At 36.4% G+C, this 21050-nt stretch overlaps 2 protein-coding genes across 2 annotated transcripts; both read right to left on the bottom strand.

Annotated features, from left to right (window-relative positions):
* Positions 1-3478: 3478 nt before the first annotated feature.
* LOC143606313 (protein FAR1-RELATED SEQUENCE 5-like) lies at positions 3479-4040 on the bottom strand. Its single transcript, XM_077082120.1, has 2 exons — positions 3612-4040; positions 3479-3514 (listed from the first exon to the last, which is right to left on the bottom strand). The coding sequence occupies exons 1-2, from the start codon at positions 4038-4040 to the stop codon at positions 3479-3481; spliced, it is 465 nt and encodes a 154-aa protein (XP_076938235.1).
* A 642-nt stretch (positions 4041-4682) lies between these two features.
* Positions 4683-6526, bottom strand: LOC143606312 (protein FAR1-RELATED SEQUENCE 5-like). The gene is made up of 4 exons (XM_077082119.1): positions 6463-6526; positions 5719-5880; positions 4805-5543; positions 4683-4728 (listed from the first exon to the last, which is right to left on the bottom strand). Exons 1-4 carry the CDS (start codon positions 6524-6526, stop codon positions 4683-4685), a joined length of 1011 nt encoding a protein of 336 aa, XP_076938234.1.
* Positions 6527-21050: the final 14524 nt, after the last annotated feature.

Genomic DNA, 21050 nt, shown 5'->3' with positions numbered 1-21050 from the left:
AAAGGTGTTACTCGGCTTAAGGGTAAAGTACACGACCAAGATCCTGCTAGCTACCATGAACAAGCATAAAGGGATTATCGATGAAGCGCTGGTTAACGACGAAAGTTTGACAACCTAAAGGCTACTACCTAAGTTTAATGGTTCTATGTTTTTTGCTTTTATGTTTTATGGTTTTATGTCTTTAGTTCTTTTTGGTTAAAAAGTTAAACTATGTTTTGTTTGGGCTACGTAAACGTATGTGATCTAATGTGTATTCGTTTGTGATGTTTCAGCCATTTACCAAGGCTGGATTTTGTGTTTGGGTAATGTAATCGGATTTAAGTAACCTTATGAAGTTATTATGTTAGCAACAATTTTATGTTATGTCAAATGTAGTTGATAAGTGGTGAAAATAATTTGCGGTTATGGTTTGTAATTGCCAGTGATAGATAATTGGGTTATGATGTTGTATGCAAGTCGTAGCGGTTATTGTTAATGTGTTTGGCATTTGAAGGATGCGTGCCAAAAACTAGTGGATATAACAGTCAGATGGGATAATGAATTTGATGTAAATAGTCATAAAATGGTTAAATCTTGATAATGTGTTATGTGTTAAAACAAAGTTGAATGTGTATAACATGTGGAGCATCGGTATGAAAACATAAGTTGGCATGAATGTGTGGGCCCGACGCTACATAATCAGATACTTTTAAGACATCCAATAAATCCATAGTCAGGTTTAGTGACAACAAAGCAAGTGACAAATCTCAAATAGCAAGTTGTGTGAAATAATTCGTACTAGTAAAACTGATTTTACAAGTGTGTGAACTTGGATGTGTGTTCATGTTTAAAAAGCAGTGCATGTGCGTGTTTTATCATACAAAACCTACACACACACCACCCAAACATATGTGACTACATAACAAGTCGTGTGCCCACGTGTTAGTGGATACCTGCTACCCAACGTTAGCGGCCAAACCATTACATGTAAACCGTGAGAGATACATGGCAAACGTGAGTAGGTAACAAATGTGTGTTGATTCGCGTGCTTACCTGGTCGGACCACATGCATAGAGACACTGGCATGCCTGATGGAATCAAGTACTTTCGAAAGTCCATTGAGATGGGCTAAAACACAAGTAAGGCCATGAAGCGTACAAACAAAGATATAAGTGTACGTTGGTAAATGCCAGTGTATATGCTTACGGACGTGAACGTTATTATATGGACGTAAACACCCACGGATGTAAGTACAATCGTGTGGGCGTAGGTATGTACAATGTGAATGCGAATGAGCGTTCGCATAAGTATTAACACGCGTACCAAAAGTATCTATGCAGATGTTTGTCAGAGTTACGTGTGCACGTTCATGAACTCGTGTGTTCGTATGTGCATACAAGCAGATGTATTGTATGTCATGTGAAAGCATCTTTTGGCGCCTACCGCTGAAGTGGCCGTATGTACAAGCAAATTTGAACATACATTGCGAAATACATGGGTACCTACGTTTATAAGAGCAAACACTAAGTTTTAAAAAAGTTGTTGATCATTTAAAGACAAGTAGATATATGGGTAGACACATAAAATTTCTAAAGGAAAGTATGTACACATGGTTAAACAAACTTATCCTTGGTTCTGACATTCATGGTGAACAACAGGTGTTCATGAAGCAGTGCGTATCGAGACACAAACGTATAATAGTTAACGAGATTTTTCTAATGGCTAATGGCTACGTACATCCGTATGTACAAATGGATTATGTATGAACGGACTGCGTACACAAGTACTGTTAACCCAATGCTAGTTTAAATCTGTATGTGGCTGCATAGGTTGGTGTGTACCAGAGAGACATACGTAGGTACGCGGATTAAAAAAGCTTTGGCATACAAAGTTTGTAAAATGTTTTGAACATACGTACACAACCAGATATTAAGTTATACACGTACAACTTGTGATTCAATTTGTATATAAACTGATATACATCTTGGTTCAGAAATTCGTTTGTTAACCACGGGTGTTATTGAAATATACCAACGTTTGCGCATCGGATGAGAGCAAGATACGGACATAATGAAGATGTAATCGGAATTGAAAATTTGCTAATGGGTGTGTGCATAGGTAATAAATAAAAAATATGAACTTATAAATAAAACTGTCATTTAATAAACAAAAAGGATAAAGACAAAGGTTGTGGTCTGTAAAATATAAAAGGAAAAAAATAAACAAAAATACTTTCATTCATTAGAACTCGATTGGGTGTCACTACTGTCATCAAAATCGTCAGATGAGTCCGTTTCAAATGTGTGAACAGTCTCGTCACTTTCCACATATTCCCTTCCCTGTTTCTCCATCATTGCAACCCAACCTTTTCTTTTCTCTTTTGGTCCTTGACTTTTCGCCTTTGCTCCCTCTCTTTTCGTTTTTGTTATTTTAGTAGCATGATTTTGTCATGGTTACGTGAGTCGTGGCCGTGAACATGTTTGTTACATTTTTTGCAGAACCTTTTTGGTTTCTTGCATTTTTTCCTTCTCCCCGGGACCTATCTTGCGCTTGCGAGAACCATAACCCTTATTTCTAATCCTTGTCGGTGGAGTTATTGTGACTTTTTCGGGTATTTTGTATCCAACCAAAGCTTCGATTATGGCAGACTTGGTATTATAAGACGGTTCTATAAGAATTTTTTCCCATATGTTATTCTTCATCTGTTGCACTTGGTCGACCAAGGACTGAAGAAGGTCTGTGTTACCACGTGCCCGGTCCGCGCAATGATTGGCCAACGACAAAAACCGTTGCCTTAGTTTGGACCTTTCATCAACCGGGACACCGCATCTTGATTCAATCTTGAAAAATGACGATGGTAGGACGTCACTCCTCCATCGTTTTGGGATATACTTTTCAGGGATTTCATCTATCAGCTCAATTTGGAAGACTTTGAAGATGTGTTTACACAGGTAACCAATACAAGTGAAGCCCTTACAGGATCATGAAAACGTATCATCATTGGGATTGTGACACACCTGCAAAATACATTATAAAAAAGGGTGACTAGTTAACGACATTGAATTATGTGAACGATAAGCATAAAGATTGGTGTTTTCGTGATAAAATAAGAACCTTAAATTCACCAACAAAACCATTCCTTTTGTCTTTGTGATTGATGTAGTGAATGTTTAGTCCGTCTTTTGTCTCAAGACCAGAACGTGCACAGTGATAAAGTCCCTTTGTAATCTCTTTCTGAACCTCTTTGAAAATTGTTATAGTGTAGACATAAAAAGCATGGCGCTCAATTGGCAAACGAGTCTTTGAAGATGTAGTGAATGTTTAGTCCGTCTTTTGTCTCAAGACCAGAACGTGCACAGTGATAAAGTCCCTTTGTAATCTCTTTCTGAACCTCTTTGAAAATTGTTATAGTGTAGACATAAAAAGCATGGCGCTCAATTTGGAAGACTTTGAAGATGTGTTTACACAGGTAACCAATACAAGTGAAGCCCTTACAGGATCATGAAAACGTATCATCATTGGGATTGTGACACACCTGCAAAATACATTATAAAAAAGGGTGACTAGTTAACGACATTGAATTATGTGAACGATAAGCATAAAGATTGGTGTTTTCGTGATAAAATAAGAACCTTAAATTCACCAACAAAACCATTCCTTTTGTCTTTGTGATTGATGTAGTGAATGTTTAGTCCGTCTTTTGTCTCAAGACCAGAACGTGCACAGTGATAAAGTCCCTTTGTAATCTCTTTCTGAACCTCTTTGAAAATTGTTATAGTGTAGACATAAAAAGCATGGCGCTCAATTGGCAAACGAGTCTCTATTGGCGGTCTCTTTGTTGTGGTATCATTATGTAGTTCGCGTTGCACATGTCGCTGAGCATTCAGAGTCATTTCAAAACAGTTCATGAATTGAACAAGGTTGTTTCCATGGCTAGAATATACTTTGAATTGTGAATTTGAACTCTCACTTCGAGATGTAGTCTTCATCAAACAACACATTGGCAACTCTCTAAAGTAAGCGGGTACCCAACTATCCCTAATAGCAAACATGTCTTTCATTGTTTTCGCTTAAGTTGAAATCGTCAATCAATTCATGCCATCTGGACTCAAACGTTTCAGGCTTGATGAATACATTCCAAACCAGCTTATTAACATGACATCTGATTTCTTCATTAAGCTGCATCTCGCCCTTCAACTTTAAAAAAAAAATCAATTCAGTAATATGTTTGATGCGGTACGCATCGTACCAGGTTAATAAAATGATGCTAACATAAATTTGTAAGTACAAAATAATGAAACAAAATTGGGCTTTGTAAGTATCCGAAAATGTAACAACATTATATAGTTGCTAATATGTGTGTATACTGAATAAAAATCAACCAAAGGGTAGATACAGTGATGAATTAAAAAAATATAATGTTAGGATGCAATCAACCCATCGGTCCAAAAAACTTAATCTGACCATTCTAATGAAACACATATACATACCTTAACATGTATTTTATTTGTGACGTGCCACATGCACAGTCTGTGGGTAGATTCAGTCAAAACAGTGGAAACTGCTTGTTTCATAGCTGCGTCTTGATCTGTCAACACCAACCGTGGCTGCTAGCCATGAGATGTTACAAAAGCATTTAGTAACCGCTTATAAGAGTCAATTGTCTCATTATGTATCAAACCAGCACCAAAAGTAACGCATTTCTAGTGCCAATCAACGCCCGTGAATGGAACAAAAATCATATTATGACTGCAGTAACAAAAAACTTAATTAATAAAACAATAACAAAGCATGTTAATAATAAACATTATACGACGATCATTACCAGTTGGTGTTGTATGTAGCGTCGAAAGCTAAAACTTCACCAAACATACTGTAGTTGCATCTTGATATGCTATCAGACCAATATATTGACAATAGCACACCGTCAACAGCTTTGTATTGGAAAAAAAAATCTTCCAAATGACTCATGTTGTGGTTTAACCTACCCACAATCATTTGAGCATCCGCATCAGCAATAACACCCCTTATATTGCGAGCATGGTTCTTAAAGTCGGTCTTTGATCCCGCTACCAAGTGTTGGCCACCCTTCAAAGATGATTGCACACGGTGAGCAAAGGTTGGACCGAAACCCGTAGTTTGAAGACAATGTATGAATTCCTTGTCTGAAAATTGTAGTTGTATTCTTCCTCTAGTTAGATCCATATTAAAATCATCGACAAGTCCATGATTGTGAGTCTCTGAAAAATTATATATCTCGAACCCCACGGAGCTTGATGGAACTTTCAGTCTAATACATGCATTGCAACCAGTAACCTTGATATTAATGTTGCGGCGCTTAGAAGACGATGATGAAGTTTCCAAGGTATCCACATCTTTACAGCGTGGGCTACCGGATTTGTTGCAAATAATGTACTTATGAGAAATAACACCCTGTGTCCATGTTGTGGTTGACCTCCTTACATCAAAACCAGATTTAGCAGCGTATGCCTTGTACATATTAAGAGCATCATCCCAAGTTTTAAAACGTAGCCCGACATAAGGTTTCTCATCAGTTGGAACATCTGGAATCCATTGTTTGGTCCCATCAGGTGTGTAGAAATAGTTAGGATGCACATCTTACACCTCTTCTTCATTTAAAATTAATTAAAAAATCGAATTAAAAACTAATAAATGGAGGATGATAACAAACATTATATTAAAGAAACTCGGGAAACATTATACTGTATTAAGTCTAACCTTCATGGTTCATACCCTGTTGAACACTCGACTGGCCGAATATTATCTCGTTAGTTACGGTAACTATGATTTGTAGATCAAGAACATTTTTAGATATATTTTTTGGAACCACGGGTTCTTTCTCTGTGACCACAATTTCCTTCTCAGGAGCATGAGTAGTTGCTGTTAACATATGAGTAAACGCGTGTAAAAATAATTACACACAAACAAATTAGCAAGAAAAATAAGTAAGCTACTTTAACAAAAAGAAATGAAAATACAAGATACAGGTCTACATATATACAGACACACAAACAAATATATATGCATACATACCAACAAATAAAACGATGATTGACATGAATACGAACACACATACACACATACGTATGCACATATACACATACACACAATACATAACATAAACAAATGGGAATACATACATCAAAGATGGACATAAAGGGACCAATGGACATACATGATACAGATAAGCAAACCTACACAAAATACAGAACATACACAAATGGACAACCATACATGAAAACATACACATAATCGAACACACCTACGTACATAATGACATACAAACCTACATCTAAATTTAAGAAGCGACATACACACCTAAAAACCGATCCTTTATGGATTCAATCATGCCACCATATCGCTACGACGGAAAATTAATACGACAAAGTCCGATGGATTTTTAAAGATAATAAGATGATTATGTCCACAATCATGATAACAATACGCTGCCAGGTAACTTACCGTCATAATCATCAGACCATACGCTGCTTGACTGACCAACATGTGTACTTGATCCAATTTCCATTGCACCTATTAATAGATCAAATTAGAGAGAAACGAGGCAATTTGACAAGGATTGGATTCTGATGTGATGGGACGATGGAGTTGACCGGAGTGTTTAGGATTATAATAAATAATTATATTAAAGATATTAATTATTATAAGTTACCATTACTAGAATTAGGATAAATTGACCAAAATAACATTAAATATAAATAAATTAATAATAGAAAAATCTGATTGGTTAATATTACTTCTCGCACTTCTCGCTGTAAATTTAATTATGTAAAGATCCAATACCACTATATATATATATATATATATATATATATATATATATATATATATAATCTTAATCTAAGAATTCACACAAACACATAAAGTTACTAACTTATAATTCTATAAATAAACACTTAAAAATATAAACAAGTAATAATTAACCAATAATTGTTTTATTTAATATTTTAAATTAAACAATTTAATTTATAAAAATTACTCCTTTTACTTGCTGGAGTGCTTTGAAAATTTTAAGTTTTTGTTTTGTTTATAATTTTGACTTTATGTTAGTCGGTTTTTGTCGGTTTTATCGGTTTTGAACTTAAAAACGAACCGGTTGTCATTTCGTGAAAACTTTTAGTTTTAAATTATCAAAAACAATTTTTATATAGTTTTTAATCATATTTTATCAGTTTTTCCATAAAAATGATACGGTTTTTTATTTTAGTAATTGTTTTCTTAAAAACGTCAATTTTAACGTTTTCGTGTCGGTTTTCGCGACACGAACCTTGTAGGTTCAAGTGTTGCTATTTTAAATTTTCTTATGCTTTAACTTATGTTAAATATAAGAATTTTATGGCTTCAGGAGCTGTTTTAAAACAGTTCCAAATACTCATGTCGGTTCACGTTAAAAGTCAAACTTTCCGACCGTTAATGTTACCGACAAGCTATTTAAGTCATAATGTCAAAACCAACCCATTTGGTGCAGCAAATGCACATCTAATAACAAGTAATATATCATCATATTCATGCTTGATCATTTAGCACCAAGTATGCACACAAAACCAATTTATCCACACATGCTCAAGCCTTAGCTTAAGCTTTCAACAACACAATGAGCATGCCATTTCTATAATTTCTACAAGTTGTTTATGTATCAAACTTTCCAGATCATAACAATCCATAATATGATTTTAATTCATCCCATCATCATCATTTAAACAATAACTTTCTTAACTCTTTAATAACAAAGTTTCCATATTTATCAATTCGGTTATTTCAACAACTTTCATTCACTTCAAGCTTTCAAATGCAATCAGGTATAACTTTTATTTATCTCATTCAACTAGTTTGATAGAAAACCCTAACAACTTATTATACACTTAGTCTTAGATTTTCTATTTATCAACTAACAAAGTTACTATTATAGTAAGTAGCAATTTAACAATTCAAATAGCAACTCAACAGATTTCATAATAGAGTTTACTAATGCAATCCTTATCCCAAGTCTTTAATTATTTATACAATCTGATGTTTATTAATCAAACTAAATTATTAAACAACTTGCACAATTTCAAAAAGTTTCTTTTATTAGTAAGTCTTAAAACCAAATTCTAGTTTGTTTATGATACCAAGTTTCATGACATCCTAGTATTTCTAGTAGATTTTATTCCATTCTATATGTCATATTCAATTATTTTTGTTGTCATCTTTAATCAACACAAAATCAATATTAGACAAACATCCAGTTAATAATCAAATCAAGTATTTGGATTATGGATGTGCTTGAAGTAGTCAAATAATTATTAACTAAAATTATACTAATCTAAACACTAAGTAATACTCTAGACCCTTAAACTACTAACCGGAAAGTGTACCGGTCGACTCTAGTACAGCTAAGTAAGTCCGGATATCGAACCCACGAGACTCTATAAATTACGAAACTAGCAAATTAAACTCAACTACAAGACGCGACTATTTATTAATAATATTTGCGGGGAAATTATTATACTAATTAATTAAAACTCTAAATACTAATTAACTAATAATTAAAACTTACTAATGATTAACTAGTGATTACTTAATTATTAAACTAATTATTAAACTAATAAAACCTAACCCTAATTTATATAATAATAATAAAACATAATCATAACCTTAAAACTAATTAATTAATTAATAAACCTTAAACCTAATTAATTTTAAACTAATAAACAATTAAACACTTAGATTAATTCAGATGACGAAGATAACTACCTAGGCTAGAATCCCTAAAGTTACGGTTATTAATTAAATGAAAATCTCAAGTTATGGAACTGGGATCATAAAATAGACCATTGACAGAAAACCCGAACAGGACCCTTGAACTTCAAGAAGACGCCTATGGATTTCGAACAAGTTTTAAGACTCACCAGTTTTAAGAATTAAACTTCCTTACGGTTATTTAATAGCTTAATTGAATCAAACTCAATAGTTTACTTAGAACATAAAATCCATAACGAAACGAAATCCAAACAAAATCAAACCGAACTAAGGTTCATCACGACCTAGGTGGTTTATGGAATTTAGCCTAGCATCATAAAGTCTAAATCAAACAAAACAAGTAATACTGAAAACATGGTGAAAATCTAATAAACGAAAGATTAAAGGCGATAAAACCCGTAATCTCCAAACGCGAACGTATAAGTCTTCACCGGCTGTCCTATTGCCTTCAAAATCACTAAGAACCGCGAAAATATGCTCCAAGAACTCTAAAATTCGGCTGGTGGCTTCAGGTTATGTTTAGGTTTAATTTAAACATGCTTAAATACCCAAAACAAGGCCCAAAATATAACAAAAACGAATTAAAGTTCACCCAGCATCCTCTAGGCGCCGCGCGACGGGCTTTGGCCTCCCCGGTCGCGCAGCGCGGCGTGCTCCACCAAGGGGGCCGGTCAGACCGGCCCGGTCTGACCGGTTCTCTGATCTGATCCTTCCTGACGCATTCCGGATCTCCGTTTCGGCTCGTTTTTCATCCTTTTTATCACGATAAACTCCCGGAACATACAAAACATAAAAGTGTTAGTAGTATACAAATCTTGACTAAAAACGAACAAAAACAATTAATATACTAATTAAAATATACACGGGAAACATAAACATATTGCATTATATCAAATATCCCCACACTTATTCTTTTTTCGACCCTGAAAAAGTTTGATGCAGTTGGATCAGAATCGGAAAATTACAGTCTAACAAACATATAGGTTAATTTTTAAAGCTCAGAAAAACGCAAAAACCGCGATCACCGATATTGTTGTCCACTTAAACCCATGCCTTAATCTTTACCGGGACAAATAAGATCCGACATTAATAGTACTCAGTGATTTACACAACTAAGACCCGCTTATTTTCAGCTTTTACCGGACCAAGCCACCCCAAATTGACTTAAACCTCAATATTAGCAGTTTTGAAACTTTTGTTGCTCTATTTTTTGTTTTTATTTTTTTTCATGAATAGTTAAGACGATCAAGGGTATTTTTTATCCACCTAAGCTTAAGCATCAAAGTCTACCAAGCAGCCATTAGATACGATTAAGGTTCAATTAATTTATAGCTAGTGTTCCCCGCAATATGACATACCCCTGTTATCAAGCAATACCCCGAAACCATCACCATAGTTGAGTCTGCAAAATTTCATCTGTAGGGCTTACATGTAGTGTGTCCCATGTGGTCCATTTCTTAATGGTAATTAGACGCGAGCAATGGGACCCCACATGGCTAACAGCGTGGATGATCAAGTCTATAATGACTTTGTACTTTTGTACTCTTGTGATCATGTTTATAGACTTATAAGGGTTTGCTCTTTTTGGCTTAATTTTAAATATTCACAACCCCACTTAGGAATTGTGAATACCCTGATGAATAAATTGCATACAGACCAATGGTCTCCGGACCCAGGGCATCCCATCAATACAAGATTTAAGGTTATGAAACCATACGCCAATGAGGTGTAATACATTAAACAAGCAGTTTAAAATTTATATCATCGGCTACACGGCATACTCTAACGTTAAACCTACCCAAGCATCATATGATAACGTATTCAGATTTTTAAAACTCATAATATTTCCACTTTTTCATACCAATAATTGAGGCTTGAGTATGGCCCGACCTTTCATTACATATTTTCCACGGACAAAATGCTTTACCCATAAAAGATTTCCGTTTTAACCATTTTATCAAATTTGCCTTTCATTTTAATGGTTGAGCCTACCGACCCATCCCAAGTTAAGTGCGCTTTCTTTTATTTATCTCATATTATTAGTAGTTTGAAAAACCAATTTCCGATAAAATCATCATCTCCCACTTTAACTCAGCAAAAACTAGACTCAAGGGACATTTTAAAAAAAAATTATTTTTATTATTATTATTATTATTATTATTATTATTATTATTGTTTTTTTTTATTTTTTTAACGCCACTTAGAAATCAAACTTAAGTACAAATACGAAAACAAAACTAAAATTAGTTACAACCCTTGTGTCCCATCCCCACACTTAAATTTTTCATTGTCCTCAATGCGGGCACGGGAAACACGACTCGAAAAAATTTAAAAACACAATTAAAATTATAAAAATAAAAAGCAAAACCCTAAAATTAGAAACAAAGACATAAAAATAAAAACATAAAAACATAAGAACAAAGTACAATGGAAAAGACTTAGCTGATAATATGCGAGACTGTCAATGTGCCAGTCTATTTTCATGGGTGCTCTCCTCACCCACCGCTCAACATGAATTGGTAACTCATTCCTTCTTTCTGAACGGACATAGCCACTCTTCTCGATAAACCTAAGTAAAATCAAACATAACATCTAAAAAATAAAGGTTACTTATAAGTTTTCAATGTCCGCCAATTTCCAACCCGCCAACCCAACCAAATAGTCTAAAATAATATCTCAGTACAGAACAAAAAAAATACAAAAACATCATAAAAAAATACATCACAAAAACATAAACTCCCATGCCAGCTCGTCAAGTCAAACTCAATCCTCGTCCTCTTCTTCCTCCGACTCCTGCTCAAGAATTGGGTATGGCACAACATTATCAAATTCCGGATGACCCGACCCATAAAAAGGTACTCCATGACCATACCCGAACCACCAGGGGCACTCTATCCGCTCGGACCCGCAACATCCGGTTGTCGAAGAGAAGCAGGCAACCCAATCCTTAGTGCAGTCATCATATATCCCATGTGCTCATCCTGTCTTCTCTGGTTCACCTCTATCATCTGTCTCAACTCGTCCCGCTGCTCCGTCACATACCCCCTGATCTGATCAAAACTGGACTCCATCCGATCATATAATGAATCCAAAGTAATATCCTCGGGGCGAGGCTCTCTGAACGAGAACTGAACGCCCGGTCTCTCGGATCTATGAAGTGGCCTCTGGTGACGTGACGGTAAACTGGCTCTCATAGCCGCGGCAGCCTCGGTGGTCGAAGGTGGATGAATCTGTGGGCCCATCTTAACATCCTCCCACTCTAACGGGTCAGTCTCCTTCAAAATACTCGATTTTCTCAAATCCTTAACTCCCAAAAACTCTCTTACGGGTCCCAATCTCATATATTCCGGTTTAAACCTACCAATCACACCCAAATTTCTAGCAATAAGTGTAACGTATGGGCCCATTTCCAGCTTTAACCTATTTTTGGTTCCACCACGTCTCGTTCGATAAACGACCACGCCAAAAGACTCGCATAATTAAACGGAACCTGATCCACCATCGCCAACATGCAAAAGATATCCAACCAGTTTACTTTGTTATCGCCCAAACCGTGACCAATCAATGTATTCACCAAAACCCGGTGAATAAAACGAAGCACGGTATCCCAAATATCCGAAGCCACATTAGATCCCGAAAACGAACATATAGAAATTTTATTCCAAAAAGCAGCCAACTCATCCTGACCAAAACTCACTTCTTGCTTATTCGTAAACGCACCCCGAATATTTGTCAGAAAACCCGGCTCTCTCACCTCCTCATCCGTATAAAACCCGCTTGCCACCGCAAACCGTGCCATAGTCATATTATACATTTTCCTTCCCAAAGAAAACGGCACCGCATTCGACTGAACAAAATTACCATCTTTGTATTGAAACATGCTCAAAAACTCTAATGTCAGCTCGTGATACTGTGGTTCGTTTAAACATAGCATGGCCTTAAATTTCGAGCCCAATAACTCTTCAATATGCCTTCTTTGACCAACCGAATCCACCAAATCCCAATCTATAGTCTTAAAAGTGAGAAGATCCGAATTTATTAACTTACATACTTGACCATATTCATGTGAATCTACCTCGAACTTAAGCAATGAACTTTTCATAAGATTTGGAGCTCTTTTATGCACAATCGGTCCGGATTGGTACTCAATCACCCGAGCCCTCGGCTCCATGAAGATAACCGGTTCCGGCTCGCCTCGCGGTCGTGCAGCCGGACCTCGTTTTCACATTCCCGCTTCTTTTGACATCTAAACACAATTAAACAAGCAAATAAACATGGGAGCAAGTAAATAAACTAAAAAGAATAAAACAAAATATTTTGTTTTTATAATTTTCATATTTTTTTAATTATTTTTTTTTAAACTGAAAATAAAATAAATCTGGAAGTCCGGGTTACAAAATAATTCAAACCGACTCATTTTAATGAAAATTGAATAAGTGCGAGTGGTTTAATTTTTTACTTAAAAGCTAACGGAAAATCAACTTTTTATAGACTTTTACTAGTATATAAACCCGAAAACCTTCATACCGACTCAACAAACATCACCTCCTCCCGGCACTTTAATTGTCCCAATTAAACCCAAGTGACAACAACCCGAAAAAATTGAGTCAAAAACGAGCGAAAAAACATACTTTTGGTAAAATATATATTAAATAAAAATTGTTTTCCGGCTCGTTTTTAACTACTAAAAACATCAATATCCAACATCTCAAACCAAATGTCAACGCTAGATACACTCGTTTAAACCCAAACCGACAACCCGACCGCAACCAAAAATAAAGTTTCAACATATTCCAACCCAACCAACCGCATACAAAATATCAACTAAATTGCCAGCCCTTACCAAACCGCACCCAAAAACGAACCCAAACAACTTACTTTAACAAAACATGGATTCGAGATAAACACAACTTTACAAGGGATTCGAGATGTATAAATAGATGTTTATCAAATATCTCCACACTTACTCTTTTTTCATCCCTGAAAAAGTCTTATGCAGTTGGATCAGAATCGGAAAATATAGTCTAACAAACATATAGGTTAATTTTTTAAAGCTTAGAAAAACGCAAAAACCGCGATCACCGATATTGTTGTCCACTTAAACCCATGCCTTAATCTTTACCGAGACAAATAAGATCCGACAATTAGCGCTCAGTGGTTTACACTATTAAGACCCGTTTATTTTCAGCTTTTACCGGACCAGACCACCCCAACTTGACTTAAACCTCAAAATTAGCAGATTTAAAACTTTTGTTGCTCTATTTTTTTCACGAATAGTTAAGACGATCAAGGGTATTGTTTATCCACCTAAATTTAAGCATCAAAGTCTACCAAGCAGCCATTAGATACGATTAAGGTTCAATTAATTAATAGCTAGTGTTCCCCACAACATGACATACCCCCGTTATCAAGCAACACCCCAAACCCATCACCATTGGTGAGCATGCAAAATTTCATCTGTAGGGCTTACATGTAGCGTGTCCCTTGTGGTCCGTTTCTTAATGGTAATGAGACGCAAGCAAGGGGACCCCACATGGCTAACAGCGTGGATGATCAAGTCTGTAGTGAATTTGTACTTTTATACTCTTGTGATCATGTTTATAGACTTATAAAGGTTTGCTCTTTTTGGCTTAATTTAAATATCCACAACCCCACTTAGGAATTGTGAATACCCTGATGAATAAATTGCATACAGACCCATGGTCTCCGGACCCGAAGCATCCCATCAATACAAGATTTAAGGTTATAAACCATACGCTAATGAGGTGTAAAACACTAAACTAGCAGTTTTAAGTTTATAACACAGGCTACACGGCATGCTCTAACGTTAAACCTACCCAAGCATCATATGATAACGTATTCATATTTTTAAAATTTTATATTATTTCCACTTTTCATACCAAAAATTGAGGCTTGAGTATGGCCCGACCTTTCATTACTTATCTTCCACGGACAAAACGCATTACCCACAAAAGATTTCCGCTTTAACCATTTTATCAAATTGCCCTTTCATTTTCAAGGCTGAGCCTACCGACACATCCCAAGTTAAGTGTGTTTTCTATTATTTATCTCATATTATTAGTAGTTTGAAAAACCAATTTCCCGATAAATATCACCATCTCCCACTTTAACGCAAAAACTAAAAACAATGGACATTTTTAATACATTTTTCAATTTTTTTTAAATTTAAAAAAAAAATTTATTTTTTTTTCTTTTTTAAATTTAAACTCGATTTAAACTACGACTCAAATATCCTATCTGCACACTTAAATTTTGCATTGTTCTCAATGCAAGGATAAGGACGACTTAAATAAAAATAAAATTAAAATAAATTCGGACTACAAAAATCTAAAAATCTAAAAATAAAAGCAAAATAAACAGCTAATAAGCTAGATAAATGGAAAAGACTTAGCTGGTAATTTGCGCATGAAACATGATGCTAAAGTCTTCTTCTATGAATGCCCTCCAACTACGAACGCGCTCAGCAGTTGGTAACTCCTTTTCTCACGAACGTAAGCGGCAAAATAAAACAAACATGTCTAAAAATGTATCTTATCAAAATGATAGATATTAAGCAATTAAAGTATTTCACCAAAAAATATATAAAATATAATAACCAGGAGCAAATAAATAAGCATGAAGTATACGGCTCCACTGCTACTCCATCCCCACACTTGTCTTTTGCAATATATTCTTCCTTGGGTATTGTCTCTCTAGCTCATTCAGTCTTCAAACTCGCAAAATTTAAAAACATAAAACAAAGTCGAACTAAAAAAACTACGTTAGTGACTCAAAGAAAAATTAAAAATAAAATAAAAGAAAATATATAAACTCTACACTTGAGTTTTCACTCAAGAACCCATGCTATGCGAATCACGTGGCGGACCGAGTGGAGCTTCCTCCACTTCGGTAGAACTCCAATGCCCTCAAGGATACCGAATCACAGTTCGACCATTCATCAATCTTGGTCTTCTTCTTTCTAACACCACGAACCTTCACAATCTTTCGCTTACCACCACCTTTTTCTCCCACATGCTTCACCATTTCCCGAGAGCTTGAAACCACTCGTTCATTCCCCACACTTAAACTTATAGAACGGGAACAATCAAGACTAGGATCCATGCCCGAAATAAATGATTCTATCAAGTAAAGTGGGTGACATGGATCAATGAGACCATCTTGACCACTCGGATGTCTCATGGACTTAGCCAAATAGGTGGCACTATCATCACCGGCTCTAAGAGTGATCTTACCTTCAAACACGTCAATGACCGCCCTAGAAGTACGTAAGAATGGACGACCTAAAATAATAGGAACTCTCTCGTCGGCCTTCATATCTAAAACAATGAAATCTGCGGGGAAAACCAAATTATCTACCTTAACGAGCAAATTCTCTACGACAACCCTCGGATACTTAACGGAACGATCGGCTAAAGACAACGTCATATGAGTGGGGGTGAGCTCTCCTAGGTCTAGCTTTTCATACAAAGAATATGGCATAAGGTTTATACTTGTGACACTCGTCAATTTCAGGTTAACTCCGTTAATCCAAACTCCGTCAATTCAAACTTAAGATCACTTGATCTATAACGCACATCTCATTACATTTAAAATATAGTTTTAAATGATGCTTGAAAATTACTACATGTGTAGTCTTTCGGGATTGCACCGAAACGCAAACGAGTTGACGCAAATCATTGGTGAATAAACGAAAAACATCCAAACAATAATTATGTGATAATTATGTGTTAGGCTTATGTGTTATTTGATAATATCATTTAAAACACTAACTCAAGATGCAAACAAGTTACTTATGCTAGAAAAGTAATAACTAGAAGTTGAGGGACCTTGATGTAACATATTATTATTAATAATATTAAAAACCCTAACTCCCCTCTCCCTCTCTCTAACCCCGAACGGCAGCCCCTCTCTCTTCCTCTCTTGCGATCGGCAGCCACCACCCACACCCATATCACATCCTTTTGATCTTGTTCTTCATAATCGGAGCATCCCACACTCGTTTCTAAGCATCTCTCACCTTTCTCTTGGTTGTTTCTGCGTTTTTAAGGTATAAACATGAAAGCCTAATTATTGAATATCATGTATTAAGTGTTCTTATGCTTGATTTATGCTAGATGATGATTGTTTATGCGTTGGTTATTGATTTAGATGATCATATGTGATTTTGAACGGTGAAAGATTGTTAAATCATTGATTGTTTGTAAACCCTAGAGGTTTACTACTGATTTTGATGAATAATTATGTTTATTACATGTTTGGAGATATGTCGTATACTTAGGATGCATGTTAGACAATTGTTTGTGCTTGCTGAGTTTTGACAGCAGAGATTGTTAAACTTGAACGACATGTAACTTGTTAAATATAAAAGCAAACTGAGCTATTTATGAGTCTAAGAGGTAGTACTCTGAGTCTAGTTTCCAGAAAACCCAACCACGCCTAATTTGGAGGTGTTTTGGTTTCTCAAACGATTTAAATGTGATTAAAGGTCAAAACTGGTACTGGACAGATTGTAAGTTATGTTTAGACAACTGTAACTAAATGTTAATGTGGAAATTGGTCGAAGTTGTTAACACTACAGGGTACTATGTTGAGTCTAGTTTCTATAAAGTCCAAGTTTGTAATTTTTGTACGAGTTAAAGTTAACTTTTATTATTTTACAAAACTGAAGTGCAAATCTGAATTGTGAGACCTGCTGTTAGGGTGTTTTGTAATTATCATATCTCATGAACTACAAGACCAAATGGGTTGGTTCCACTTCTGAAAGTTAACATGTTGAGTTAAGAACCTAAATCAATTGGTCTTGCATTAGTTGGATTTTTCATTTAATAGGAATAACAAATAACATTCTGTTGCGCATGATTTTGACTGCTGTGAGTTTGCTGTAATGTTTTGATCATTGTGAGAAATCTACGTGGAATAAAAATACAATAAAATATGTTCTGGAAACCTAACTCATGTATGCTTCTGTGACGATTTTTGGTGAATTAATTGAGATGCTATGATCTGTTGAATAGAGTAATCTTTCAAGTAGAATTCTGTCTTGATGAAACTAGCTGCTGAACTTTGTGAAAATACATGAAACGTACTATTTGCTAGATAATTGTTATGTTTTGACCAAATTGCCCTTGCGGGGAATAATTGCTAGAAATGTACACTATTAATACTTGACACGTAAATAATTGTTCACACATGTAACGTATCACAAATGTGTTTGTTGAGACACACACAACTCACAAACGAAACACGAAACGTATCTTGTGCATAGGTATTATGTGCCGAGTCTAGAGACTCGATAATAGTTCCAACACTTAGAAAATCTCCATGTTGTTTTAGAACGCTAGTGAGAGTTTCTGTGACGCGCATCACTTGGGTGACTTGTTTTTGGAATTCTTCGCAAACAGTGAGTTTCACGTTTCCCCTTTTAACTCTTTTAAAACGCTTTTCACTTGGGGGAGAATACATACTCCGAAACGCTTTAGATTTTGTTATTCATTATATATCACTTGTAAAGGCTAAGTGGCAAACGAAAAAACTGAAGTCCTTCACACATAGAACCGTTTAGTATTGGATAATAGCGAGTCACTGTTGAGTAGTACTACTGGGTTTGACAAACCCCACCCAACGCTAAGCTCGACTGGAGGTCGAGTGGGTGTAATTTTGGCTAACACATTACCATGGTCGGGATAGACCTGGTGGCAAGACACATGATAAACAGTCAGCTTCGGTGTCGAACACTTAGTAATACTTGCTTTATAGGCTAGCTACATATAGATATATAATTGATTTAACACTATCTGGTAACGCTAAACGCAAAATGCAAAACGCAAAACGCTAAATGCAAAACGCAAAACGCAAACGTAAACGCTTTATTTATATAAACTTGTGAACTCACCAACCCCGTGTTGACACTTTTAGTATGTTATTCTCAGGTAGCCGAGGCGGGCGCGCGGTATAGGATCATGCATTACTTTGAACGCTTTTGTTTATGCAAACTTGTTTTAAACTGTTATTTGGGTTTTTTTTAAGTCGTCCTGCGTGACGCAACACTTGGGCTATGGTTTTACGCTTCCGCACTTATTTACACTTAAACGTTTTTGTGGTTTGATTATAACTAATGATTCCGATCCTGTTAGTTCACACCCTCTGATGGTAAAACTCCGTTAGTGGATTTTGAGGGTGTGACAATACTAGCTCCTAGATCGGCTAATGCTTGACATGTCGTATCACTTCCGAAAAGGCATGGAATGGTAAAAACACCGGGGTCGGGTAATTTCTCCGGAACTTTATTGAGCACTACTGCAGAACACTCTCCATTGAGGGGCACAGTCCACAGCTCCTCCAACTCATCTTTTCTTTTAAGAAGGTCTTTCAAAAATTTGGCGTACTTAGGCATATGCTGAAGGACTTCGAAGAACGGGAGGTTAACATTCAATTGGCTAAATATATTAAGAAAATGCTCGTAATATTTCGCATACTTTTTATTCTTTAGACGAGCGGGATACTGGACATAGGCTAGGTCAATAGTGTGTGGTTTTTGTCGGGTTCCAACCGGCTTCTTATCGGTGTTTTTCTTAACTTGTGGCTCTATGATTGGTGTTGTACTATGTGACTTACCTAGAGCCTCTACCTCTATCTCCTCATCTATCAACTCATCGTCCCTATCTTCCCTAATTTCTCTACTAACTACCTTCGGACCAAAAACCCTACCACTACGAGTGGAAATGGCTTTCAATTGAGCAGCCGGATTAGTTTGAAGGATACCTGAAAACTGACCTGGGGGCCTTTCTTCTAAACGACGAGCAATATCACCAACAGTTCTTTGAATATCGAGAATAGAAGATTGTTGATTCTTGAAGAGCAAATCGTGTTCGGCTAACTTTTTCTGTGTAACTTGATCTCTATCCAAGATTAGCTTCATCATCTCTTCCAAACGCCCAAGTCCACCGTTCGAATCCTACACATTATTTTGAACATTAGTACCATCGGTGTTATTATTATTATAATACTGACCTTGTCCTGGAGCATAAGAATTTTGAAATCCGGGTGGTGCACCCGACGGACGTAAGTTAGCATTATTCTGATTCGGGTTTTTGTAGGTGTTCCAATTCTGATTATTGTTGTAATTATTGGGAAACCTGTTCTGACCAGCAACAAAATCGACCTGTTGATTTATCACCGGGCACTCCAACGTACCATGTCCACCCCTACAAAACTCACACCTGTCCACCTTGGCCTTCAGCTCCTTAACCTCTCTAGTTAGTGATTCCAAAGCAGCAGCCACACTAGTATCCAGATTAACCTGGTGTACACCTCGAGCAGATGAGGATGTACTGCTAACGGGAGTGGAATTCCCGCGATGTGGCTCTTTGGCAAGGTCGATTGAGCGAAACTCTCAAACATCTCATTACATTCGGCGGCATTCTTCCTAGCCAGTAGACTTCCTCCTGCGGCCGTGTCGAACCGAACTTGGGTTTCGTAGTTCAACCAATTGTAAAATTTCTCCACGAGAGCCCATGGTGTAAGACCATTCTATGAGCAACGGGCTAGCATGTTCTGAAAATGCTCCCAAGCATTACAATATTTCTCCCCCGGTTCCATGTGAAAAGAATGAATTTGATCGCGAAAAACAGCCGCTTTAGCAGGTGAGAAGTACTTCTTGATAAAAGCTTATCGCAATACTTCCCAAGTCGTGAACGTGCCAGGTGGCTGAGTATCAAGCCAAGTAGCTGCTTTACCTGCAAGTGAAAACGGAAACAGATGTAAGAAAATAGCATCTTCGGTAGCACCTTGTAAATTAAATGTTTTCAAAACGCGGTAAAGGCGGTTAATGTGAGCCGGTGCATCCTCGTAATCACGCCCCGTGAACTGATTAGTTTGAATGATGTTGTTCATGACGTATGACGGAATCTGCCATGAGTTGGGATTGTTGATTGCTGGAACGACGATGCATGACTAGTTTCCGGTTAAGCCATCGAAGGATTGAGCAGCAATTGTTCTATCGTCGGCCATTTGAACGTCTGGCTGACTTCTCGGGCTTTCTGGTGGTGAAATGCGCGGTGATGATTTTTGTGATGAACTAGCCTCGGTCTTTAACGGGGACAAATCCATATTATCCAACGGCAGTCCTTGCGAACGGAGATGTGGCATAAACCTGAAAAATGCAAAAGACCAAGTGAGTAGACTCGAATACTTAAAAATAAACTAAAATAAACTAAAACTTAAATTAGACTCCTAAGACTCAAACTAAAATAAAACAAATAGCACGAATA

This window comes from Bidens hawaiensis, unplaced genomic scaffold, assembly GCF_021521415.1.
Source record: "Bidens hawaiensis isolate Kalapana, Puna unplaced genomic scaffold, B.hawaiensis_p1.1 tig00074234_1, whole genome shotgun sequence".
Lineage (NCBI taxonomy): Eukaryota > Viridiplantae > Streptophyta > Magnoliopsida > Asterales > Asteraceae > Bidens > Bidens hawaiensis.
This window is presented reverse-complemented; position numbering and strand designations above follow the sequence as displayed.

Coding starts and splice junctions, on each gene's coding strand:
- LOC143606313 (XM_077082120.1), bottom strand. CDS start 4,040: ATGAAAGACATGTTTGCTATTAGGGATAGTTGGGTACCCGCTTACTTT. Junction 3,515..3,611: donor GTTTTGTTGGTGAATTTAAG/GTTCTTATTTTA, acceptor TGTATTTTGCAG/GTGTGTCACAATCCCAATGA.
- LOC143606312 (XM_077082119.1), bottom strand. CDS start 6,526: ATGGAAATTGGATCAAGTACACATGTTGGTCAGTCAAGCAGCGTATGG. Junction 5,881..6,462: donor ATGGTCTGATGATTATGACG/GTAAGTTACCTG, acceptor ATATGTTAACAG/CAACTACTCATGCTCCTGAG. Junction 4,729..4,804: donor GCTACATACAACACCAACTG/GTAATGATCGTC, acceptor TTGTTACTGCAG/TCATAATATGATTTTTGTTC.